We start from the raw sequence: 19,976 nt of genomic DNA, 5'->3' as shown, positions 1-19,976 counted from the left end.
TGCCTACTATGTGCTAGGCACTGTACTAATTGCTAAGGATATAAAAAGAGGCAAAAGGCAGTCTCTGCCCTCAAGGAGCTTTTAATCTTATGAGGGAGAGAACATGAAAACAAAATATATGGAAAGCAAGCTACATACAGGATAAATAAGAAATAATTAAAAGAGGGAAAGCCCTGGAATTGAGAGGGGTTAGGAAAGGATTCCTGTAAAAGGTAAGATTGTAATTGGAAGTTGAACGAAGCCGGGGAGAAATGTGTGGACATTAAAATTGCTGTGTAATTTTTTAAAGAGAAATCTACCCACTACTTCCTCCCATTCACAATTTTTTGTCCTTTTTTTTTTTTTTGTGAGGCAATTGGGGTTAAGTGACTTGCCCAGGGTCACAATGCCACTAAGTATTAAGTGTCTGAGGCTGGATTTGAACTCAAGTACTCCTCACTCCAGGGCTGGTGCTCTATCCACTGCGCTGTCTAGGCTGCCCCTCCATTCTCTATTGAGTTCTAAATGTATACTTGCATATTTGTCCTAGATTTCTATCTTGATGGACTGGCTCTATAAGTTATCTATGCAACTGCATAACAGAGTCTGGACAATAGACATTTTGTTTCCATGTGGCTTTTCTGGTATAGATAGGTGGAACTCTTTTGACTAATTATAAATCTCATTTAAAACACTCCAATAAATCAGGGCTTGCTGTGATCAGAACGATAACATTTGGAAATAGGAGCATCTGGGTAATTTGCCCATTTATAGAGAATTCCTCTTTCCTTTGAAATTTGCAAAGGATCTGACAATGGCAAATACCTTTTGTGACAATGTTTTATACCTTGATGGATATTATTAATCAGAACATCACTGAACAAAGTTACAAGTATTAAGGATTCTTATATAAATGTGCCATTTGTAAGTATGACACTATAATCATAATAAGAATAGTAGTAGTAGTAGTAGTAATAATAATAATAATAAAGCAGTGAGCAGTTGTATAGTGTTTTAAGGTTCACAAAATACTTTGCAAGTATTATCTCATTTGATCTTCACAACAAGATTTGGAAAGAAGTGTTATTATTTATTATTATTACCATTTTACAGATGAAAAAACTGAGCCTGACAGAACCTAAGTGACTTGTCAAGACTCACATAATTACTAAGTATCCAAAGCCAGATTTGGACTCAGTTCTTCTTAATTGTAGGTCCATCACTGTGCCACCTAGCTAATTTGATAGAAGACAATCCTTAAGGTGATCTTTTGCTCAATCATATATTTTTTTACAGCCAAAAATCCATAAACACAATGGGATCCTATATTATCTATAACTTTCAGTCCATTGAATGACTATAAATATGTGACCTGCCATTGAATAGCACTGGCAAAAGAGTTATGTAAATTCTTACATCTTCAAAAGGGATGGCCTTGATTTATGTGGAAATGACTCTCACAAAAATTTTGCAGAGAGAAAGGAAGTGAAAGAATTAGTAACTATTAATATTTTCTGACTTGCCTTGTTTTAGTAGTAATGCATTTTATAAATTTCTACCATCTCTAACCCTCTATAAGATTTTCCAAATGGAACTTTAGTGTAAGCAACTATTGTTCTTGGGTGCCATCTGTTTCCATGTGGTAAGAAGACCAAGTGTGTACTGGCTGAGCTAGTTTCCAGGGTTTGTTGACTTCTTCATTGTGCTTGCATAAATCAAGGAAATGATAGTCTGTGTCAATGTTTAGTTTTTATCCATTTCTCATTTACAACTCTTGTTGCTGTCTCAATTTTACATTTTCCCTCATTTTTATCCATTCTTCCAATTTGGTGCAGATTTTGATCTTTTCCTTAATAAGTCAGTAGTCCAAATGAACACAGATGGCTGCTACATAAATGATTCCTACTATGGCAACTGGTCATTTATTTTCTATAAAATGTAATCAATTTCTTTGTGTTTGTGTATGATGTTACTCAGTACTTTTTGTGTCTAATATATGCTGGTTTAATTTGGAAGGTCTTATTAAATTCTCCACTGAATTCTTAGCATCCTTATCCTCTGTAACAGTGTTGGCCCTTATATTACAATTATCATCATAATTACATTTTTGTAAATGCTTATTATGAGCACTGAAATACAAGATGATCAAGGGATCAAGAGAAAAATCAATTTCATAATACATTTTGTTGCCTCTGGACCCACAATAAAAACAACTCCTTCATGGCTATCTCATGGAAAAGATTTGATCAATTTCTGTATTATACTATAATTTCCTTTAGTCCTCTGGTTCCATGAAAATGTCAAAATTGATATGTAGCAATTCCTCTACCAGTATATCTATTTGTTATTCATTGAACAAACATCTCACATCTAGAGGATCAATAGTTAAATTAATGCTAATACCAAATTATGTGTTAATACCAAATGCATGTGATTCTCAGAGTCTTTGGTCCTCTTTTTTTCTCCTCCCATTACTGCAGATGTAAAAGGACCATGGGCTATTCTGTGCTTTTGTTTGAGGTTTTCATGACTAAAGAATTCATCACCAAATGATCAGCATACTTATGATATGCTACTTAGGCTGGTTTTCGGAAAGCAAATAAACTGTTTCTGGAATTACAGTTAAAACTTTTCCATCATGATTGAATCTGAGAGAATTTACACTCAACTGCTAGAGATTTTAAAAATTCATTCACACCAATCTGACATATACACATACAAAACTATATATGTGTTACACATGTTTTTATAATACATATTGTTATCTAATAATATAATTCCATAGCCAAGCATTACAGTTATGACTATGTATTATGATATAACATATACACATACATGTATATGTATGTGTTTGATCCACCTTCCATTCAATTAATATAAGTACAGAAGGTCCAAATATTTCAAATGAATCAATCGGTGAAAAGTATAAACTAGAAGTGAATAATCTGATTTTTAAAAAATTCTGCATGAGTATGTACACCTCAGAAATTGACAAATGCTTCAAGGCAGGGTTCAATTAAATGTTTTGTTGAATTTTTTGGACTTAAGAAAGTGAAAGAGAAAAATATAATAATGTAAATTAAACTTAAAAGAATGTTGAATACATATTGCTTTTCCAATGAGTCAATGGTTTACCATTTTATCAGCACACTCCTGGTTCCAATACTGTGAGATTATGGACTCATCAGTGGATTAAAGTAGGTTTCCAGAAAGAGGGAAGTGGTAATCCCACTATGTTTTGCTCAGGTGAGGTCATTTCTGGAGGTTGTGTTCAGTCTGGGGCAGTATAGATTAAGAGGGTCCTTGATAAATCAAGAAGGATTCAGAGAATGGTAAGAAAGAAGAGGAAAGGAACTCTAAAGCAAATCATACAAAAATTGGCTGAAAAGACTATTAATTTTGGAAAATTATTTAAGGGAAAATAACTTCACTCTATTTAAGGGAAAATAACTTCACTCAAATGTTATTTGATATTTATTTTTATTTGAAACTGGATTCAAGAGAACCTGAGTTCTAATCCAGCCTCAAACACGTGACACTTACTAGCTGTGTGACCCTGGCAAGTCACTTAACCCTCATTGCCCCTGCAAAAAATTAAAATAAAAAATAAATAAAAGTTAGGCTTCACTAATGTCTTTTTAAATTTTCTTTTACTTAGGCAAAAATAATTTGACTTAACAGCTCTTCTGGTTGTTCCTTTTCTTTTCAAACTCTCTCTCTTCCATCTCACATTTCATTGTAGGACTGCCCCCTATTCTCAAACTAGAACCTAGAGTTTTAGATTAGATTCTAAACTTGGGTTGAATTGAATGTATTGTGCAGTTTTATTGGTACCAATTCATGTATTAATGTTCTTGAAGAAAGCATAATCATTCTACATTTTAGACAGTTCATCAAGTCAGAAAGAGGCTTCCCACTATTAATGCAAATTGTTAGGTCTCATAATCTTTTTACCAACAACAATGCCAAATTCAGGCTCCATATTATCTCAGTAAGAAGGTTGCTAGTGACAAACTCGGGGGAGGGGGGGGGAAGTGGAAGAAAAAGATAGAGATAGAAAGAGAGAGGGGGAGGGAAAGAGGGAGGGAGGGACGAGAAGACCCACTGTAAAATAAAATAAGAAAAAAAAAAACAGAAAAAGGGAGGAGGGACTTGTTGATGTGTGAAGGCTGTTATGGAAAGTGTTGGCTGCAGCTGCGCAAGACAAGAATGGAAGAGAGGGTAATATGATATGCCCCAGTTCCTAAATAAGTTAATAAAAAAAGCCAGCCTACAGAACAGCTGGTTTTAGCTGGAGCTGGGATGAAGAGAACAGTGGCAGCCTGTGAGTCTGGTTAGTAGCATTACAGCATCAGTTGGGTCAAGAAAAGAATTATGCCGAAGAATTTAAAATTGCCTTTTAAAAGCGGAGATCATTTAGAAGGATTTGGCACTCATAATGTTGAGTTTAGATACCAAAGAGAACTTTTAAATGAGTATAACTTGCATTTTTCTAAACTGATGCAAAATGTTCTATTATTTTCACTTGCAGATTTTAGTTTTGTGGGATCAGTCTTATTTTCAGTTGTAGTAGTTGTATTACTATAATATTTACAAAGCATTTTGATATTTACAAAATATTTTCCTCACAATAAAAGTTTTTTCTAATAAAAAGACTTTTCTACTATATATGTAATCTCTATGACAAAAGATTTATATGTGTTATATGTATATATACATAATATATATAAATACACATTTATACATACATATGTATAAACATTTATACATAAATATGTAAACATGAACACACATATATAAATGCTTTTTGGAGTTTTGATGAGAAAGCTACTTTGATATTTTGTGTATATTTCTCAAGTAATTCAATAAAAGACATATAAATACCTCTATCTGACTTTTAAAGCCTTTTACCAACTGGTGCTAACCTAGCTCTCCAGCCTTAAAATACATTACAATCCTCTATGCTTGTTGGATGGTTGGTTATTGTCCTTAATTTGCAAAGAGGACCAAAATGACATGACTATGTTAGAGTCAAGTTACAGTGTATCTGACTACGGCTGATCAGACACCAACAGGAGCTCAGAAGGCTCTACCACAGGTCGGACACAACTAGCCCATATGAACATTTGGGTTAGGATAGGTAAAAACTGTAAAATTCTATGGGTGATGTCTTTTGACTCGTGCATAAATTGGATTTAAGTGAGTCAGAGTTGCACAAATTCATCAGCCTCACTCTCTCTTCCAAAGTCATCACTGCCCAGTGGTAGGACAGAGTCTAGGTGACTGGTGATGGTTTGAGATGCAATGCATGACCTTGGCGTCTTTGCTGTCTAAACAAGCTCTCTAAGTGCTCTGCAGCACCTGCTACAACTGCCTTCATGACCATTGGAACAAATTGTTCTCACCTGCCTATTCCACTAGGGGAAGTCTTCACATGCTTGGGATAGAGGGGACCCTTCCACCCCGGCCTTACTTAGCAACAGGTTTGAGACCGCTCAGTTACCTTCAACCTCGTTTAGACTTCCTGCTGAAATGGTTTATGGTAGTGTGGCCACTGTGTATGCTATAGCTTCTTGAAGCCACAAGTGAGAATTAGATGAATCAGGTAGACACCAAAGGTGGAAAGTAGCCCTGGAAAGGGCTTCCACCAGAGGTACAAGTCTTTCTGGAACACACCCTACATCCCTGTGCCCTCTATGCACACTGAAGTCCAATCAAACTGGTATTGCTGTTCTTCATACACGGTACCCTATCTCCAACCTCCTTTCCTTTGTATTTACTGTCCCCCATGCCTGGAATGCACATGTGCCTCTTAGAATCACCCCTACCTTCTTTCGAATCTTATCTCAAGTGCCACCTTCTACATGAGACATTTACAGACATCCCCAGCTTATGAAGCTTCACATCTTAATCACCTTCTTTTTTATTTTGTATACACCCCTATATGGGCATACTGTTTCCCTAGACTAGACAGCAATGTCATGTGAGCAGAGACCATTTCCACTTTTGTCTTTGTAATCCCAGTGCCTACAATGGTGCCTGGAACCTAGTGAGCACCTAATAGATGGATGTTGGTTGTTTGATTTCCAGTTTTTGTATATTGATTGATTGCTTCTCTCCATATCCCATTTATAGCCCAGTGTAATACTAGGTACAAAGTAAGTAGCAAGTGAATAATACTTGGTAATCTACCAGTTGCCCATCTGACTGGGTGAGGGGGAAAAAATCTAATTTCAGGTTTGTCACAAGGGATAAAAAGAGATTTGATCGTGGTACCAGCATAATAGATCTTTAGTAAAACACTTACATAGATACAGAGAGGGACCGTGTCCCCTGATTTGTGACAGACTGCTATATATTATGGAGGTTTGAGTTCATGTGATTACAAGATTTGTGATTGCAATTTACCTAAGCCAACTTGCTCCCTTAATAGCGAACTGAATCATAGCCCAATCATGCACCTTTGACTCTTACCTCAACATGGGTCAGGCAATAGTGGGGAGTCAAGGTGGGTAAGTACACTAGGGGAAAAAAGCAACTTTTAAAATAGTGTCTTGTCTTTTTTTGTGACAATAAGAAAAAGTATGTATTATAACTTCTCAATGCCTTATACTTTGCAATCTAACAATGAAAAAAGCAGTATAGGTTTTTATCCCCAGTCTCTCATATAAAATTTTAAAAAGGTGGGGGGGGGAAGGGCACAGGTTGTCACTGTAATTTTGGCAGTATTTGAGGTCCACAAAGAGAAGAATTGCACCAGAATGGATTGTAAATGCCACTGAGGGAAGAGGAGCAGACAGAGAAGTTTGGTTGGGGTTTTGTTGTTGTTTTTGTGCTTGTTTGGGTCTTTTTTTTTAAAAAAAGAATTTTACATAATGATTATATCACTCTTTTTTTTGTATGGCAGTGAGGGTTAAATGACTTCCCCAGGGTCACATAGCTAGTAAGTGTCAAATGTCTGAAGCTGGATTTGAACTCAGGTCCTCCTGAATCCAGGGCTGGTACCTTATCCCCTGCAGCACCACCTAGGTGCCCTCTTGCACAATGATTATGAATCCCACCATCTCTCTTTCGTTTTTATAACCCTAGTGCCCAGTTCAGTTCCAATAACAATAAAGGATCATTGTTAACTAGTACCTTCCCACTTCTCCTACTCTATCAATATTTGACACTCTTAATTAGGACATTTTAGAGAATCAATGGGAAGTCAGCCAAGCATTGTGACTTAGAGTGAGCCTCCAAACACTTATTTTTTCCAACTATAAAATAAAAAGGACTGTACTAAGTGATCTCTAAGGACTCGTCCATTTGTAATAAAACTTAGAAATTCAGAGAATAGATATTGATATATTAGATTCTTGTTGGTGTTTGTCCTTTATTCTAGAAGAGGAGCATGACATTGGGAGGTGATGTCATGACTTGCACTGAATTGGATTTAGGTGAGGGAGGGCTGTGCAAAGTCACCAGCCTCACTCTCTCCTCCAGGGTCCAGTGGCAAGATATACATCAGGGTAATGGGAGATAACTCTGGATATTTTTAAGGCAATTGGGGTAAAATGATTTACCCAGGGTAACACAGCTAGAAGTGTCTGAGGTCAAATTTGAACTCAGGTCCTCCCGAATCCAGGGCCAGTGCTCTAACCACTTCACTGCCTAGCTGCCCTGAAGCATAAATCTAGATCTTGAAGGAATCCTAGAGGCCATCTAATTCAACTCTCTTACTTTACAGAAGAGGAAACTGAGGCCCTGAGAGGCTGACTTGCTTAGGTCACATACATAGTAAATGATAGGAGGTAAGATTTGAACACAGGACTTCTGACTCTTAAAGCAAGTGTTCTTTTCACTGTACCATACCATTTCATGAGACAGTTCGATGGCCCAGTGGATTGAGTGCTGGGCCTAGAATCAGGAATACCTGAGTTGAAAATCAGCCTTGGATCTTTACTAGCTTTGTGACTTTGGGCAAGTCACTTAACCTCTGTTTGCTTACGAGGCAGGTCAGTAGATAGGCTCAGTAGATAGAGTGCTAGGCCTGGAGTCAGGAACATCTGAGTTCAAATCCAGCCTCAGATATTTACTAGCTGTGTGACCCTGTGTAAGTCACTTGACCTCTGTTTGCCTTAATCCACTGGAGAAGGAAATGACAAACCACTCCAGTATCTTTGCCAAGAAAACCCCATGGACTGTATGGTCCATGGGGTCATAAGGAGTTGGATGTGACTGAACTACTACTATACTGTCTCTTAATCCATAGGCTAGCAACATCTCTAGACTGCTCTAAGGAAAGTGCTTTGTGAACCTTAAAATGCCACATAGACATGAGTTATAATTAAATGTATATATGCACATATTTAAATTAGAATTATTCTCCTAGCTACTGATAAGGACCACAGCATAGTGGACAGAGAACTGATGTTAAAGCTAAGAAAACCTGGATTCAATCTTGCCTCTGATATATAACCAATGTGATCCTGACAAGTCAAAACTTCTCAGGGTTACAGACAACTCTCTAACTTCATGCTACAGAGATGATGCTGATATACATTGGAAGAGGGAACTTTCCCATTAGTCGTTTCCCTCAATGAGATCTCAGGTCTAGTCTCTCTCCCTGTTACAGCCACCATTGCAATAAGATGATGATAAACAAATTATTTCACAGACCCTTTTTTTTTTATAATCATGGCTGTTCAGCTTACTTTACTTAACGAGGGGATTCCTGTTATTTTCCTGCTTCAGTTTGTCCTAAAATGCTAAAACCTGGAAGTGTTTTATGGGAAGATAGACTTACAGATAAAACTGATTTCTTCAGGAAGAAGGGGATTAAAAAATCAATTTGAAATCACCCCACTTTTTCAGATGTTGATTATAACTGGGATCATTATAGTCTTTGCATCTCCTCTGGCCTAACTCCAAGACCTAAAAGTCTAAATCAAGCATGCACATGTCCTTGCTATATTATCTTTATTGGTCCATATGATCTATTTGGACACAAAGTGCTGCTGTAACAACTTCGTTTCTTGGGTTATAATCTAAACTTCTTCATTCCAAAAGATTTTACTGTAGTAATGGAACCAGCTCCAACACCAAACCCTAATCTCCTCATAAATTCAATGTTCATGATCCGTGTTTCATTATATCCAGATATGACCAAGTTTATATATATATATATATTTTTGTTGTTGTTATTGTTGTTTTTTATTTTTTTTAATTGAATAATCCCTCGAAAGAATGTTAAGGTCAGACACTATGCAATGAGACAGTGAACCAAATTTGATTTCACTTTATGTCAAAAATAAATGCATTGTCAGTGACTCAGTGCTGGCTGTATACCCTGTGACTAATTTAGACCACCATAAATTAAAAGTTGACAACAGCTATAAAACTGTTTCCATTCCCAACAGTGAAGCTCCAGTTCCTACCCACTGCTCATCAGCAAACAATTCATCTGAACATAGAAAACAGAAATAAATGGTCTTTAAGAAGAATTGTACCCATGAGAAAGGTGACCAAATGCCAGGACCGGGGCTCTATTTCAAAGAAGATAAAATTATTAGATTTAGAATATTGTTAAAGGAGCAATTTCAATTCATGGTTAATAATCAGCAATCCTAGAAGCTGTTAGAAGTCTTTGACTATTTAAATATCAATAAATTTGCCAGATGGAAATTTCAAATTGGACAATTGTAATAAAGTTTATAAAAATTATGATGTTGGAAATGAAAATTTAACAAATAGCTCACGCATATGTTAAAATACATGCAGAGCGGGCAGCTAAGTGGCGTAGTAGATAGAGCATCGGCCCTGGATTCAGAAGGACCTGAGTTCAAATCTGACCTCAGACACTTAACACTTACTAGCTGTGTGACCCTGGGCAAGTCACTTAACCCCAATTGCCTCACCAAAAAAAAAAATACATGCAGAGATTTTATATATATATATATATGTGTGTGTGTGTGTGTGTGTGTGTGTTTCTGTGTCTGTGTCTGTGTAATATATACATATATATGTGTGTGTAAACAAAATACAGTCAGTTTAGTATAGTAAAGTCATTAGACCTGGATTCAAATCCCTTTGTTTTTGTTTTTTTGTTGTTGTTTTTGCGAGGCAATGGGGGTTAAGTGACATGCCCAGGGTCACACAGCTAGTAAGTGTCAAGTGTCTGAGGGCAGATTTGAACTCAGGTCCTCCTGAATCCAGGGCCGGTGCTTTATCCACTGTGCCACCTAGCTGCCCCCAGTTCAAATCCGTTTGACACATTCTGGCTGTGTGACCTAAGTACCTTGGTCATACATTGGCTCAAGCAGATGCTGTCAGATGATCTGAGCTTGAATGCTTCTCTAGATATTGATCTGAGTGACTGCAGTAAAAGTCAAACTTCTGTGAATCTCAATTTTCTTATCTATGAAATGAAGGAATTGGACTCCATAAGCTCTAAGGTGCCTTCCAGTTCTAAAACAATGATCCTGTGATCCCTATACAAGATACCACTTCTCTATGCTCAAAGCAACTTTCTCTAACTATGATTTGCAAGATTATGCCATATGGCATCATTAAAAAAGAGTTGTTTTTTTTTTTTATTCAGGGAGTAACCTCTCTCAATGAAATCACAAATCCAGCCTTTATCCCTATGTATAAAATAGCAATCTATATTTTATTGTTTATATTTGCACTCCAACAAATTATAAACATTATGATCTATAAAAAAAGAATGAAAGATTCTGAGGAAATGATTACCTTAATACATATTCCACACCCACACAAGAAAACTGAAGTTTATTATGAACGATATGTTTACCCTCTTGGTTTTCAAAATTAAATCCTATATAGTCATGAAGTTAATTGGAATTTATTTGAGGTGGGGCAGTAAAATGTCATTTTCCAGTTAACTGAATCAGAAGAATTAAAATGAAATGAATGAATGAGTTACAGATACAGGAAGCATGGAAATATCCTCACTTCGTCAAGGCTGAAAGAACTGTTCAGCAAAGAGAAATGCTCCTCCCAGAACAGCTATAGAGAAAAGAGAGATCTCTTTTTATGGATTATTTGATACCACCACTAGTACAAAGATCTAAGATATCGGTTTCTCTCACTGAAGTTTGTCTCTTATAAGGTTGTTGAGGGAGACTGAAGAGTTGAGGATGACGCCAAGGTTATGAAACTGGAAAGAAACCTATGCCCTAGATAGGAAATAGGAAGTATAGTGGAGATGAAACTTTATAGAAAAACGAGTTCCATTTGGGTCATGTGGAGTTTGAGATGCTATTGGGACATTTGGGTGGAGAGGGCCAGCAGGCAGTTGAACTTGAAGGACTGGAGGTAAGGAGAAAGATTAATGCTGGATATATGGATTTGGAATTCATCTTTGTAAAGAATATAATAACTCGTAAAAGCTGATGAGATCAGAGAAAGAAGAAAAATAGAGAGAAGAATAGTGGACCCAGAGCAGAGTATTGGAATATTTCCTCAGTAAAGGATTTCAGAAAATGTGTGATGATTTGTCAAAGTAATAAAGAAGAAGTGATCAGAAAGTTAGGAGTAGAAACAGAAGAGAATAATATCATGAAAGTATAGTCTGCAGGAGGGTGGGTTGGTCAGAAATGTCAAAAATTACGGGGCAGCTAGATAGCGCAGTGGATGGAGCACCAGCCCTGGAGTCAGGGGTACTTGAGTTCAGATGTGGCCTCAGACATTTAACATTTACTAGCTGTGTGACCCTGGGCAAGTCACTTAACCCCCAATTGCCTCACTAAAAAGAAAGAAAGAAAGAAAGAAAGAAAGAAAGAAAGAAAGAAAGAAAGAAAGGAAGGAAGGAAGGAAGGAAGGAAGGAAGGAAGGAAGGAAGGAAGGAAGGAAGGAAGGAAGGAAGGAAGGAAGGAAGGAAGGAAGGAAGGAAGGAGAAGAAAAAAGAAATGTCAAAAATTATGAAATACCAGAAGGGTGGGAGAACAGCAGTAAAAGTCACCAGAATTAAGAATTAGGTGATTATTGGTCCTACAGTATCAAGTTCCTTTTAAAATACAGAACAAATAGATTCCAATGTATCTGAAGATACATTTTCTGACATATCTAGGTTCAAATTACTTCTCTTGTACATTCTTATAAAATAGTCCTTCAAACAGGGGCTTCCTTTAGTGGTCTGGTGAAATCTATGAATGTCTCAGAACAATGTTTTAAATGCATAAAATAAAATATGTGTGATACCAAAGATAATCAATTATATTGAAATGTAATTGTTAAAATATTAAAGAAAGAGTGGGGGGAAGCTAGGTGGCACAGTGGATAAAGCACCAGCCCTGGAGTCAGGAGGATCCGAGTTCAAATCCAACCTCAGACACATGACACTTACTAGTTGTGTGACCCTGGGCAAGTCACTTAACCCTCATTGCCCCCCCCCCCAAAAAAAAAGAGTGCATGGGCACCAGGTTAAGAACCCTTGCCTTAAAGGGATAGATAATAAGCCCTATTCTTCCATGGATTCCCATTGTAAACTTGAAGATATAATCCTAAAGAAAAGTTCTAAGGACTGAATCTGGAAACAAGTTCTATGGGAGTGATCAACAACTTTTAAAGCATGTGCCAAAGATGTCTGAAGGGAATTTTTTTTAGCGATATGACACTTGGGAATGTAAAAGAAAGGCTCTCTTCCATGATTGCCCATCTCCCACTTAGGGAAAGCAAACTGAATAAATTGTTTCCTGCAAAATATCCCATCTTGGATGTTGTAGGTAGCTGAATGTTGGGCAATTTGAATCTTAAGAAAATAAGTTATGGTATCTACAACCAAACTACTGCTGATGGCTTAAGTTAGGTGAATTACTTGCAGTGCTATAAATAGGAATGTTTATATCCAGGGCAAGTGCCAGTGGAATGTGGCTAATAGCACACTCTCAGTTTGGCTTTGGTGGAGACAGACACTCCCAGAAGTTGGTTTGATGTTGCTGTTGTAGGATAGGGAAATGAAGTAGGAGGAAGAGATCACCCCAGTGCACTTCCTGCTACCTACTCCAATGATTCCACGCTGCTGAGAGCAGGGATCTATTGAAGTAGAGAATTCTATTTAGTTTTTAAATTGTGAGGAGGCAAAATTAAGTACTCTGACCGACTACGTGATGGGGAATATTTATATAAAAGTTATAGTGCTAGATTCTTACTCTTCCCTCTTTTGTTTTCTCACCTTTGCCACACTGACTCCTCCATTGCCCCATTAGTATGGGAAGGGGCTAGAAACTTGTATAACTTGCATATTTAGTAGGTGATTATATGAAAAAAATGAGCACTGAAATATTTTCATTTCCAACTGGGTTAGGATGAGTAATACATTAGAGAGGGATGTTTAAAGTATTTTTTTTAATTGTGAAATATATTTCTTTTGGAAAAAAACAATTACCTGTTTCATGTAATGTACTAGCATTGCATATTTCCTCTTTTCCTTCCCCAGCAGATGTAGAGGCTTGTATTTTAAACACATAAGAAGTATTTGATAGAAGTTCTTTGAAATTGTGCATATGCTCTTGTGAAACTATTTTTGTGGAATTCCTTTCAACTGTTATGATATAATGGGTAATTATTCCATTTGCCTTTTTAGGGGGATCCCACTGGAGTAGAATTGACTGCCAACTGGTAGCAGTACAATGAACATTCTGAACAACATCTGGAACTTAAGAGATAAACAATTATCAAAATTAGCATTCACACATTAAAAGGGGAGTTATCGCATTACATTATAGTTCAGCCTACATATGCACTACTTGAATATATGGTTAAACAATACTGTAGTGGAAGAAAAAATCCTTTCATTACATTCTCAGGTTTTGGCTCCATTCCTTTGACATGATGACAGGGGAAGTAAATGCCTTTAAGACAGTCATCCTGGTTGGAAGAAGATGAAGATTATATCTGAAGTCCCTTCTAGAGAGAGAATCGATGAAAGGCAGTTCAACCTAACTTGTATCATGTAAAAAACCATGATGTAAGAGGCAAGCTATTAATTAAACTAACTTCATTCTACAGTTCTTTCCAGATGTCACAACTGGTAAGAAATGGGAAACTGGAATGTTTAAATAAATTACAGGCTTTTTTCATCTATCATCATTTATGATAACCCCTCATCTTCTCCCTGCCCCCCACCCCCCGACACACACACACACACACACACACACACACACACACACACACACACACACACACAGGAAAGGGCATATGTATTGTTGTTGTTGTTTTTAAATAAATCAACTTGTTAAAAAGGACCACTCAAATGACTTCCCCTCTTTCTCATTAAGCTGCCTATGGTTTTAAGATTTAGCTACTTCCAAAGTGATCTAGTAGCTCACTTTGTTCCCCAAACAAATCCCCAATTTCAACCATCTGATTTCAAAAAGAAGAATAAATATGTTATTTCAGACATCCAACAACAAGACCTGGCCTATCTTTGCAGCACTGAAATTCTTAGAAGACTAGAGAATATTGGGGTTTTGCCACGGCAACTGAAAAAGAAAGAAAATGGGTTAATATAAAATGAAACATCTGTAGTTTCAGAAAACTGTGTCTAACCTGATTCTTGTGTCGTGAATAGTACAATATTACTGAAATGGTTGCCATTTCCAACTCTTGTAAATGCTGATACACTAACTGAATAGGCAGTGATTGGTTCCAATCCAATAATTTTAGCTTCAGTTTGAAAACCTGAAATATTCTGAGAAGAAAAAAAATACTGCTTAGAAAATGTTTAATATGGAAATAAACTATATGTGTACCAGGAGACTTTACTATAAATTAAATAATATTTTGTAACATAATTCAAACGTTTTTTTTTCATTAAGAAGCAATAATTAGACATTTTGGACTCACCATTATTTATATGTTTCTTGTTCAAGCTACTTGAAATACATGATTTTGCTAAATACTAGCTTCCCTAAATTTTATTTGTCTTTAGAACTTCCGTCTCATCTCAGAGAGCCTTTTCTGTCTTCCATTATCATTATTTATTCTACCATAGAACCTTTAATAGTTGTATCTAGACTTTTACTTAACCATCATTGTTTATCAAGGTTAGACATGAAAGAGGAAAAGCAACAAAAAGAGGCCAAAATGATTTGAAAAAAGATAAATCCAAGGACATGTTGGCACTAGTTCATAAAATCTGGTGGAGTTGATTGTTAAATAATTCAGTGTGAGCATTTACAACTTGAAAATCGGCAAACTACCATTCAGTGCTTGATTTATTCTTTTGTTGATTTTTTTAGCTTTTAGAAAATAATGGGGGAAATGTTAATAATGAGGATTAAACTTAAAAGTGCATCATAATTAACCTTTTCTTATTTTTTCCCCAAAGATCAATACCACAGATCTAGATGCTAATAGATGTCTGTGGGATTAATTGAATCAAATCCTGCAAGCATTTATTAAGTACCTACTACAGCAATGTATTGCACTAGGGATAAAAAAAAAAACAACAACAAGATGGAGAGTTTCATTATTGAGGCTTTTCCCAAAGAGTGAAGAAGAGGAGAGAGTATTTGAAAGCTTATTGCATGCTATATATTGGCAAAGGGGAAAGCCAATCAATCCATAAACATTTATTAAACACCCACTATATGCCAGGAATTGTGCTGCTAAGTGCTGGGCAATAAAAAATAGGCAAAAGATAGTCTATGCACTCAAAGACCTTACAAGCAAATTATATGAAATATTTTTAAGGAAATCAGAAATTTTCATTTGCCTAACATTAACTACTTTAGCTTGTTCCATTTGTAAAGTTTCACAGTTAGAAATCCATTATTTTACCAATCATTAAGAATATATCAGCTATTCATGAGATTTTTTTTTGTAAGTGTTTTCATTCATTTAGTCAGTCAACAAATAGTTAATTAATGTCATACTATGTGGAGGATACTCTACTAGGTGTTGTGGGGAATAAAAAAAATTGAATCAACACATTCTTTGCTCTCAAAGAATTTACAATGCAATAGGGACAAAACATGTACTCAACAGTGAATCAAGGAAAAATAGTACATAGGATAAGGGAGTTTTGATAGGAGAGGGGGGAATATGTGCCTCACATAAGTAAGGCTACCATAAGAACACTCAGTGCCTGAAGGAGATGCCATAAAGAAAGAAAAATGTTGAGAGGGATCCAAAGTAGAGATTACTTTTGGCTTTACTTTTTTTTTTTTTTTTTTTTGGTGAGGCAATTGGGGTTAAGTGACTTGCCCAGGGTCACATAGCTAGTAAGTGTCAAGTGTCTGAGGCCGGATTTAAACTCAGGTCCTTCTGAATCCAGGCCTGGTGCTCTATCCACTGTGCTACCTAGCTGCCCCTGGCTTTACTTTTTTAGTTAGGGGAGCACTTAGATGAACCGTAATGTTTTCTAGGAGACTAAAAGTGCTTCTTACTCAGGATTTTGAAGGTCCAACTGGTTAGCATTGGATACTTATTTTTCTAGCCTTAAGTGTACAAGTGGGAGAGCCCTAAGGTAAAGAAACAAGGAAAAGGCTTCTCAAAGTTTCGTTCTTAAAGGTAGGGGGCTAGCCTTATGAATAAAATGAGAAATAAAAGCTTAGGATGCTTAGGATTCCAATAAAACCCAGAGATAAGAGATAGGTCAATGAAAAGATCTAAGTAATAGTAGGTTTATGGAGCAGCACAAACCGAAACACAACTTCACATACTTCACTTAGGTAGCACCAGATAAGAGCATTTTGTAAACTCTAGGTCAGGAGAAATTTTTCTTAAGAAGCTTTTTTCTGTAAATTGTAAAATTCCTCACAAGAAATCATTATAGAAATATAGCAGACTTTTTTATGACCATGATGAAAGTTAAATCATTTGAAATTAAATTATTTTTTTAAGAAAATTATATTCTAGGGGCAACTTGAATAGAAAACACAAATGAGTGTAAAAAGATTGAAAATAGGGGCAGCTAAGTGGCGCAGTAGATAAAGCACTGACCCTGGATTCAGGAGGACCTGAGTTCGAATATGGCCTCAGCCACTTGATACTTACTAGCTATGTGACCCTGGGTAAGTCACTTAACCCACATTGCCCTGCCAAATAGAGATATTCCAGATTTATGTGTTTTTCAGATTTTGTATAAACTTATTATTTATTTCCCAAAGGTAAGTAAATACTGGAGATTAATTATCCTATTTTCTACTTTTTCATTCCTTATCATTATTAACTCATTTCTGGGATAACCCCCTCTTTCCTACCCCATTCTTCATTTCTGTTACTTTACAAATCATACAACCTTATATGTTGACCTCAGAGCTATATTGGCCTATTGCCTTATTTTATAGGCTAGAAAACTGAAATCTACAGAGGTTAAGTTATGGTGGAGGGGGTGGGGTACCATCAGTTAAAAGTAAAGAGATCTCGGGGGCAGCTAGGTGGCACAATGCATAAAGCAGTGGCCCTGGATTCAGGAGTACCTGAGTTCAAATCCAGCCTCAGACATTTGAAATTTACTAGCTGTGTGACCCTGGGCAAGTCACTTAACCCTCATTCACACACACATACACACACACACACACACACACACACACACACACACAAGATCTCTCTGTGTCTCTGTCTCTCTCTCCCTCCCTCCTCCCTTCTTAAAAACCTGAGGTCACACATAGGCCCCTGTTTCTTATATTTTGTATTCCATCCTAGAGTTCATGTAACCAAATAGTAGTAATTCTCAGATAGATAAGTCTAGCCTAAGAGGAAACCGTATGAATTCAAGAGCTATGAAGCCTCTAGATCCCTCAGTCAAAGCTAACTACCTGTATGAATATGCTACAACTCTACTCTTGGAGATGACCACCAGCAAGAGGAGCAACCCAACCTCAGTCCTGATTATTCAGAGGAGATAGACATAGAGAGAATTGTTTGGACAGTAAAAAACCAAGTTGAAATTTGAAATGCAAATTTAACAATTCACTGAACTGCTTCATGTTTTGTGCTCAGGCAGAGTTAACAATCGTCATAAATTATTGCTGGTTTTTTTTTTCTTTGCTAATATTTGCTTGTAAATTTCCTATGTTAAACATTTCTTTTGTGTGAAGGAGAGAAACTTCTGTCCTCTACTTAATTTATAATGTACATTGATTACCTCTCAACTCTTTCCTTTTTGGGGAGGCCCAAGACCTGATTCAAATCTAAACTTTAGTGATTTTTCCTAAGGCTTTTGGGGGGGCGGTATAAAGATCCAGGGAGAGTGAGATAAAGGTGCAGACCACCCTCCCACAGGACTAACCCTGCTCCACATGTATGGATACAAAGCTCAGAGGAATCCCTTAGTGAGACAGGAAGTGGTTGAGTGCTATACACAATTTCAACCAAGGGGCATGTGTGTCTTGTTACATACTTAAACTGGGCATACTTAAACTGGGAAATGTTCTGGAAAGCCAAAAGAAATTTACAATGAAAGAAAAATGGAGTGGAAAGAAAAATTTCAAAAATACAGAATGCAAAAATTAGGTGTTAGTCAGAAAGCCAGTGTTACAAATGAAAGTGGGGAATGTGTGGGCTATAGACGTGACAACTAAATGTTTCCAAGTATTATTCTGAACAAAATTTTTAGCCAGTTAAGCAAAAACTTTCTACACACCAGTAAAATTGGAATTGTTGGTACTTTTGGATCTTTGGTGAACCCATTGTGCCAGTGGGTCATAACTAATCAATTTGGATGAATGTGATAGTTGGAATGGTTCTGGACATATTCAGCTTCCATATAAAGAGAACTAACTTGAAAGGGGAAAGAAAAAAGAAAAGAAAACAAGGAAACTGGGTGTTGGGCATAGGAGGAACAAAATAGAAGGAAGTAATAGATCATAAAAAGAAACAAAATTTGGGAGAGCAAAAAAGTCAAAAATGTGGTACTGATGAAGGAAAGAAGATGACATAGGGCTACAAATAAAGGAAATTAAGGGGAAAGGGAATCAATTTAAAAGTCAATCAAAGAATCATAGATTTAGGGTTCAGAGGGATCTTAGAAGCTATTTACTTCAATCTCCTCATTTTACAGGTCAGAGAAGTTACATAACTTTTCCACTGTAACATAAGGAGTAAGAGGCTAGGATTCAAACCCAGATCCTTTAACTTTAAATCTAAGAGGAAATGATGAAAAAATAATGAATAACAATTTAACACTTAAGCTCTCTTTTCTTTCTTTTAAAATTATTTGTTATGATCTGTGGATCCAAAATGAGAGAAGTTTATAGCATCTTTGTTTGGAATAAAATAGTTATTGATGAAAATAATAGTATTATTTTAGAAGTAATAGTAAAATAAAATAATAATAAAGTCATTAAAACAGAAATTGTTTCTAGTTTTGCACAGAGGAAGAATACTATTTAACATTCCTGAGTATTTTGCCAGATATGGTTCTTTTTTCTCTGTCAAAGAAATAAACTCTCATCCTTGTAAAGTGAATTGCTCTCCCAACCCCAAGCCAGTTTGCACTGATAGAATCCTACTTTGTTATGCAAGGCTGCAATCATTTGCAAGCACCCTCCTTTTGGCCTTTCTCCCTTCATTTCAAAACTGCCTGCATGCATTTCAGTAAGTAGAACTGACAAATTATATTAAAACTCTGCAGTTTTAATAGAGTTATAAAGTATCACAAGAAGGTACCAAAGTTACTGCATTAAAGAGATACTACTTCTAAATGGATTTGGTCCTTTTTCAGCAGTTAGAGGCAAGAAGAGAAACAGCATAGTTTGTTTCACTGGGAATAAGAAAAAAAGAGGAAGTAGATGAAGGATGATAATAGGGAAGTGGTGTTCTACCTGACTATAGAAGGGTTTCACCAAGCTAGTCTCTCCATAGACATAGTCGATGCTAACAGGTTCTTGAATTGGTCTTTCTCTGTACTACTATCTCCCTGTTTTCCAGGGTTCCTCCCCAATCCAAGGAGAATGTGAATGCTCAAACCTATGATTAATTATTATTATAATTATTTTAATTTTATTTAATTTTTTTTAAAAAAATTCTCAATTACATATAAAGAT

The 19,976-nt window shown here is 36.3% G+C and overlaps 1 protein-coding gene across 1 annotated transcript in view; it reads right to left on the bottom strand.

The window, feature by feature from the left end:
• Nucleotides 1–19,976, bottom strand: part of PTPRQ (protein tyrosine phosphatase receptor type Q) — a 287,252-nt gene that overhangs the window by 146,328 nt on the left and 120,948 nt on the right. The window contains 2 exon segments of the mRNA XM_043967695.1: nucleotides 13,370–13,639; nucleotides 14,533–14,674. Of these exon segments, the coding sequence (XP_043823630.1) occupies nucleotides 13,370–13,639; nucleotides 14,533–14,674 (412 nt within the window).

Source organism: Dromiciops gliroides, chromosome 5 (genome assembly GCF_019393635.1).
Source record: "Dromiciops gliroides isolate mDroGli1 chromosome 5, mDroGli1.pri, whole genome shotgun sequence".
NCBI lineage: Eukaryota > Metazoa > Chordata > Mammalia > Microbiotheria > Microbiotheriidae > Dromiciops > Dromiciops gliroides.
This window is presented reverse-complemented; position numbering and strand designations above follow the sequence as displayed.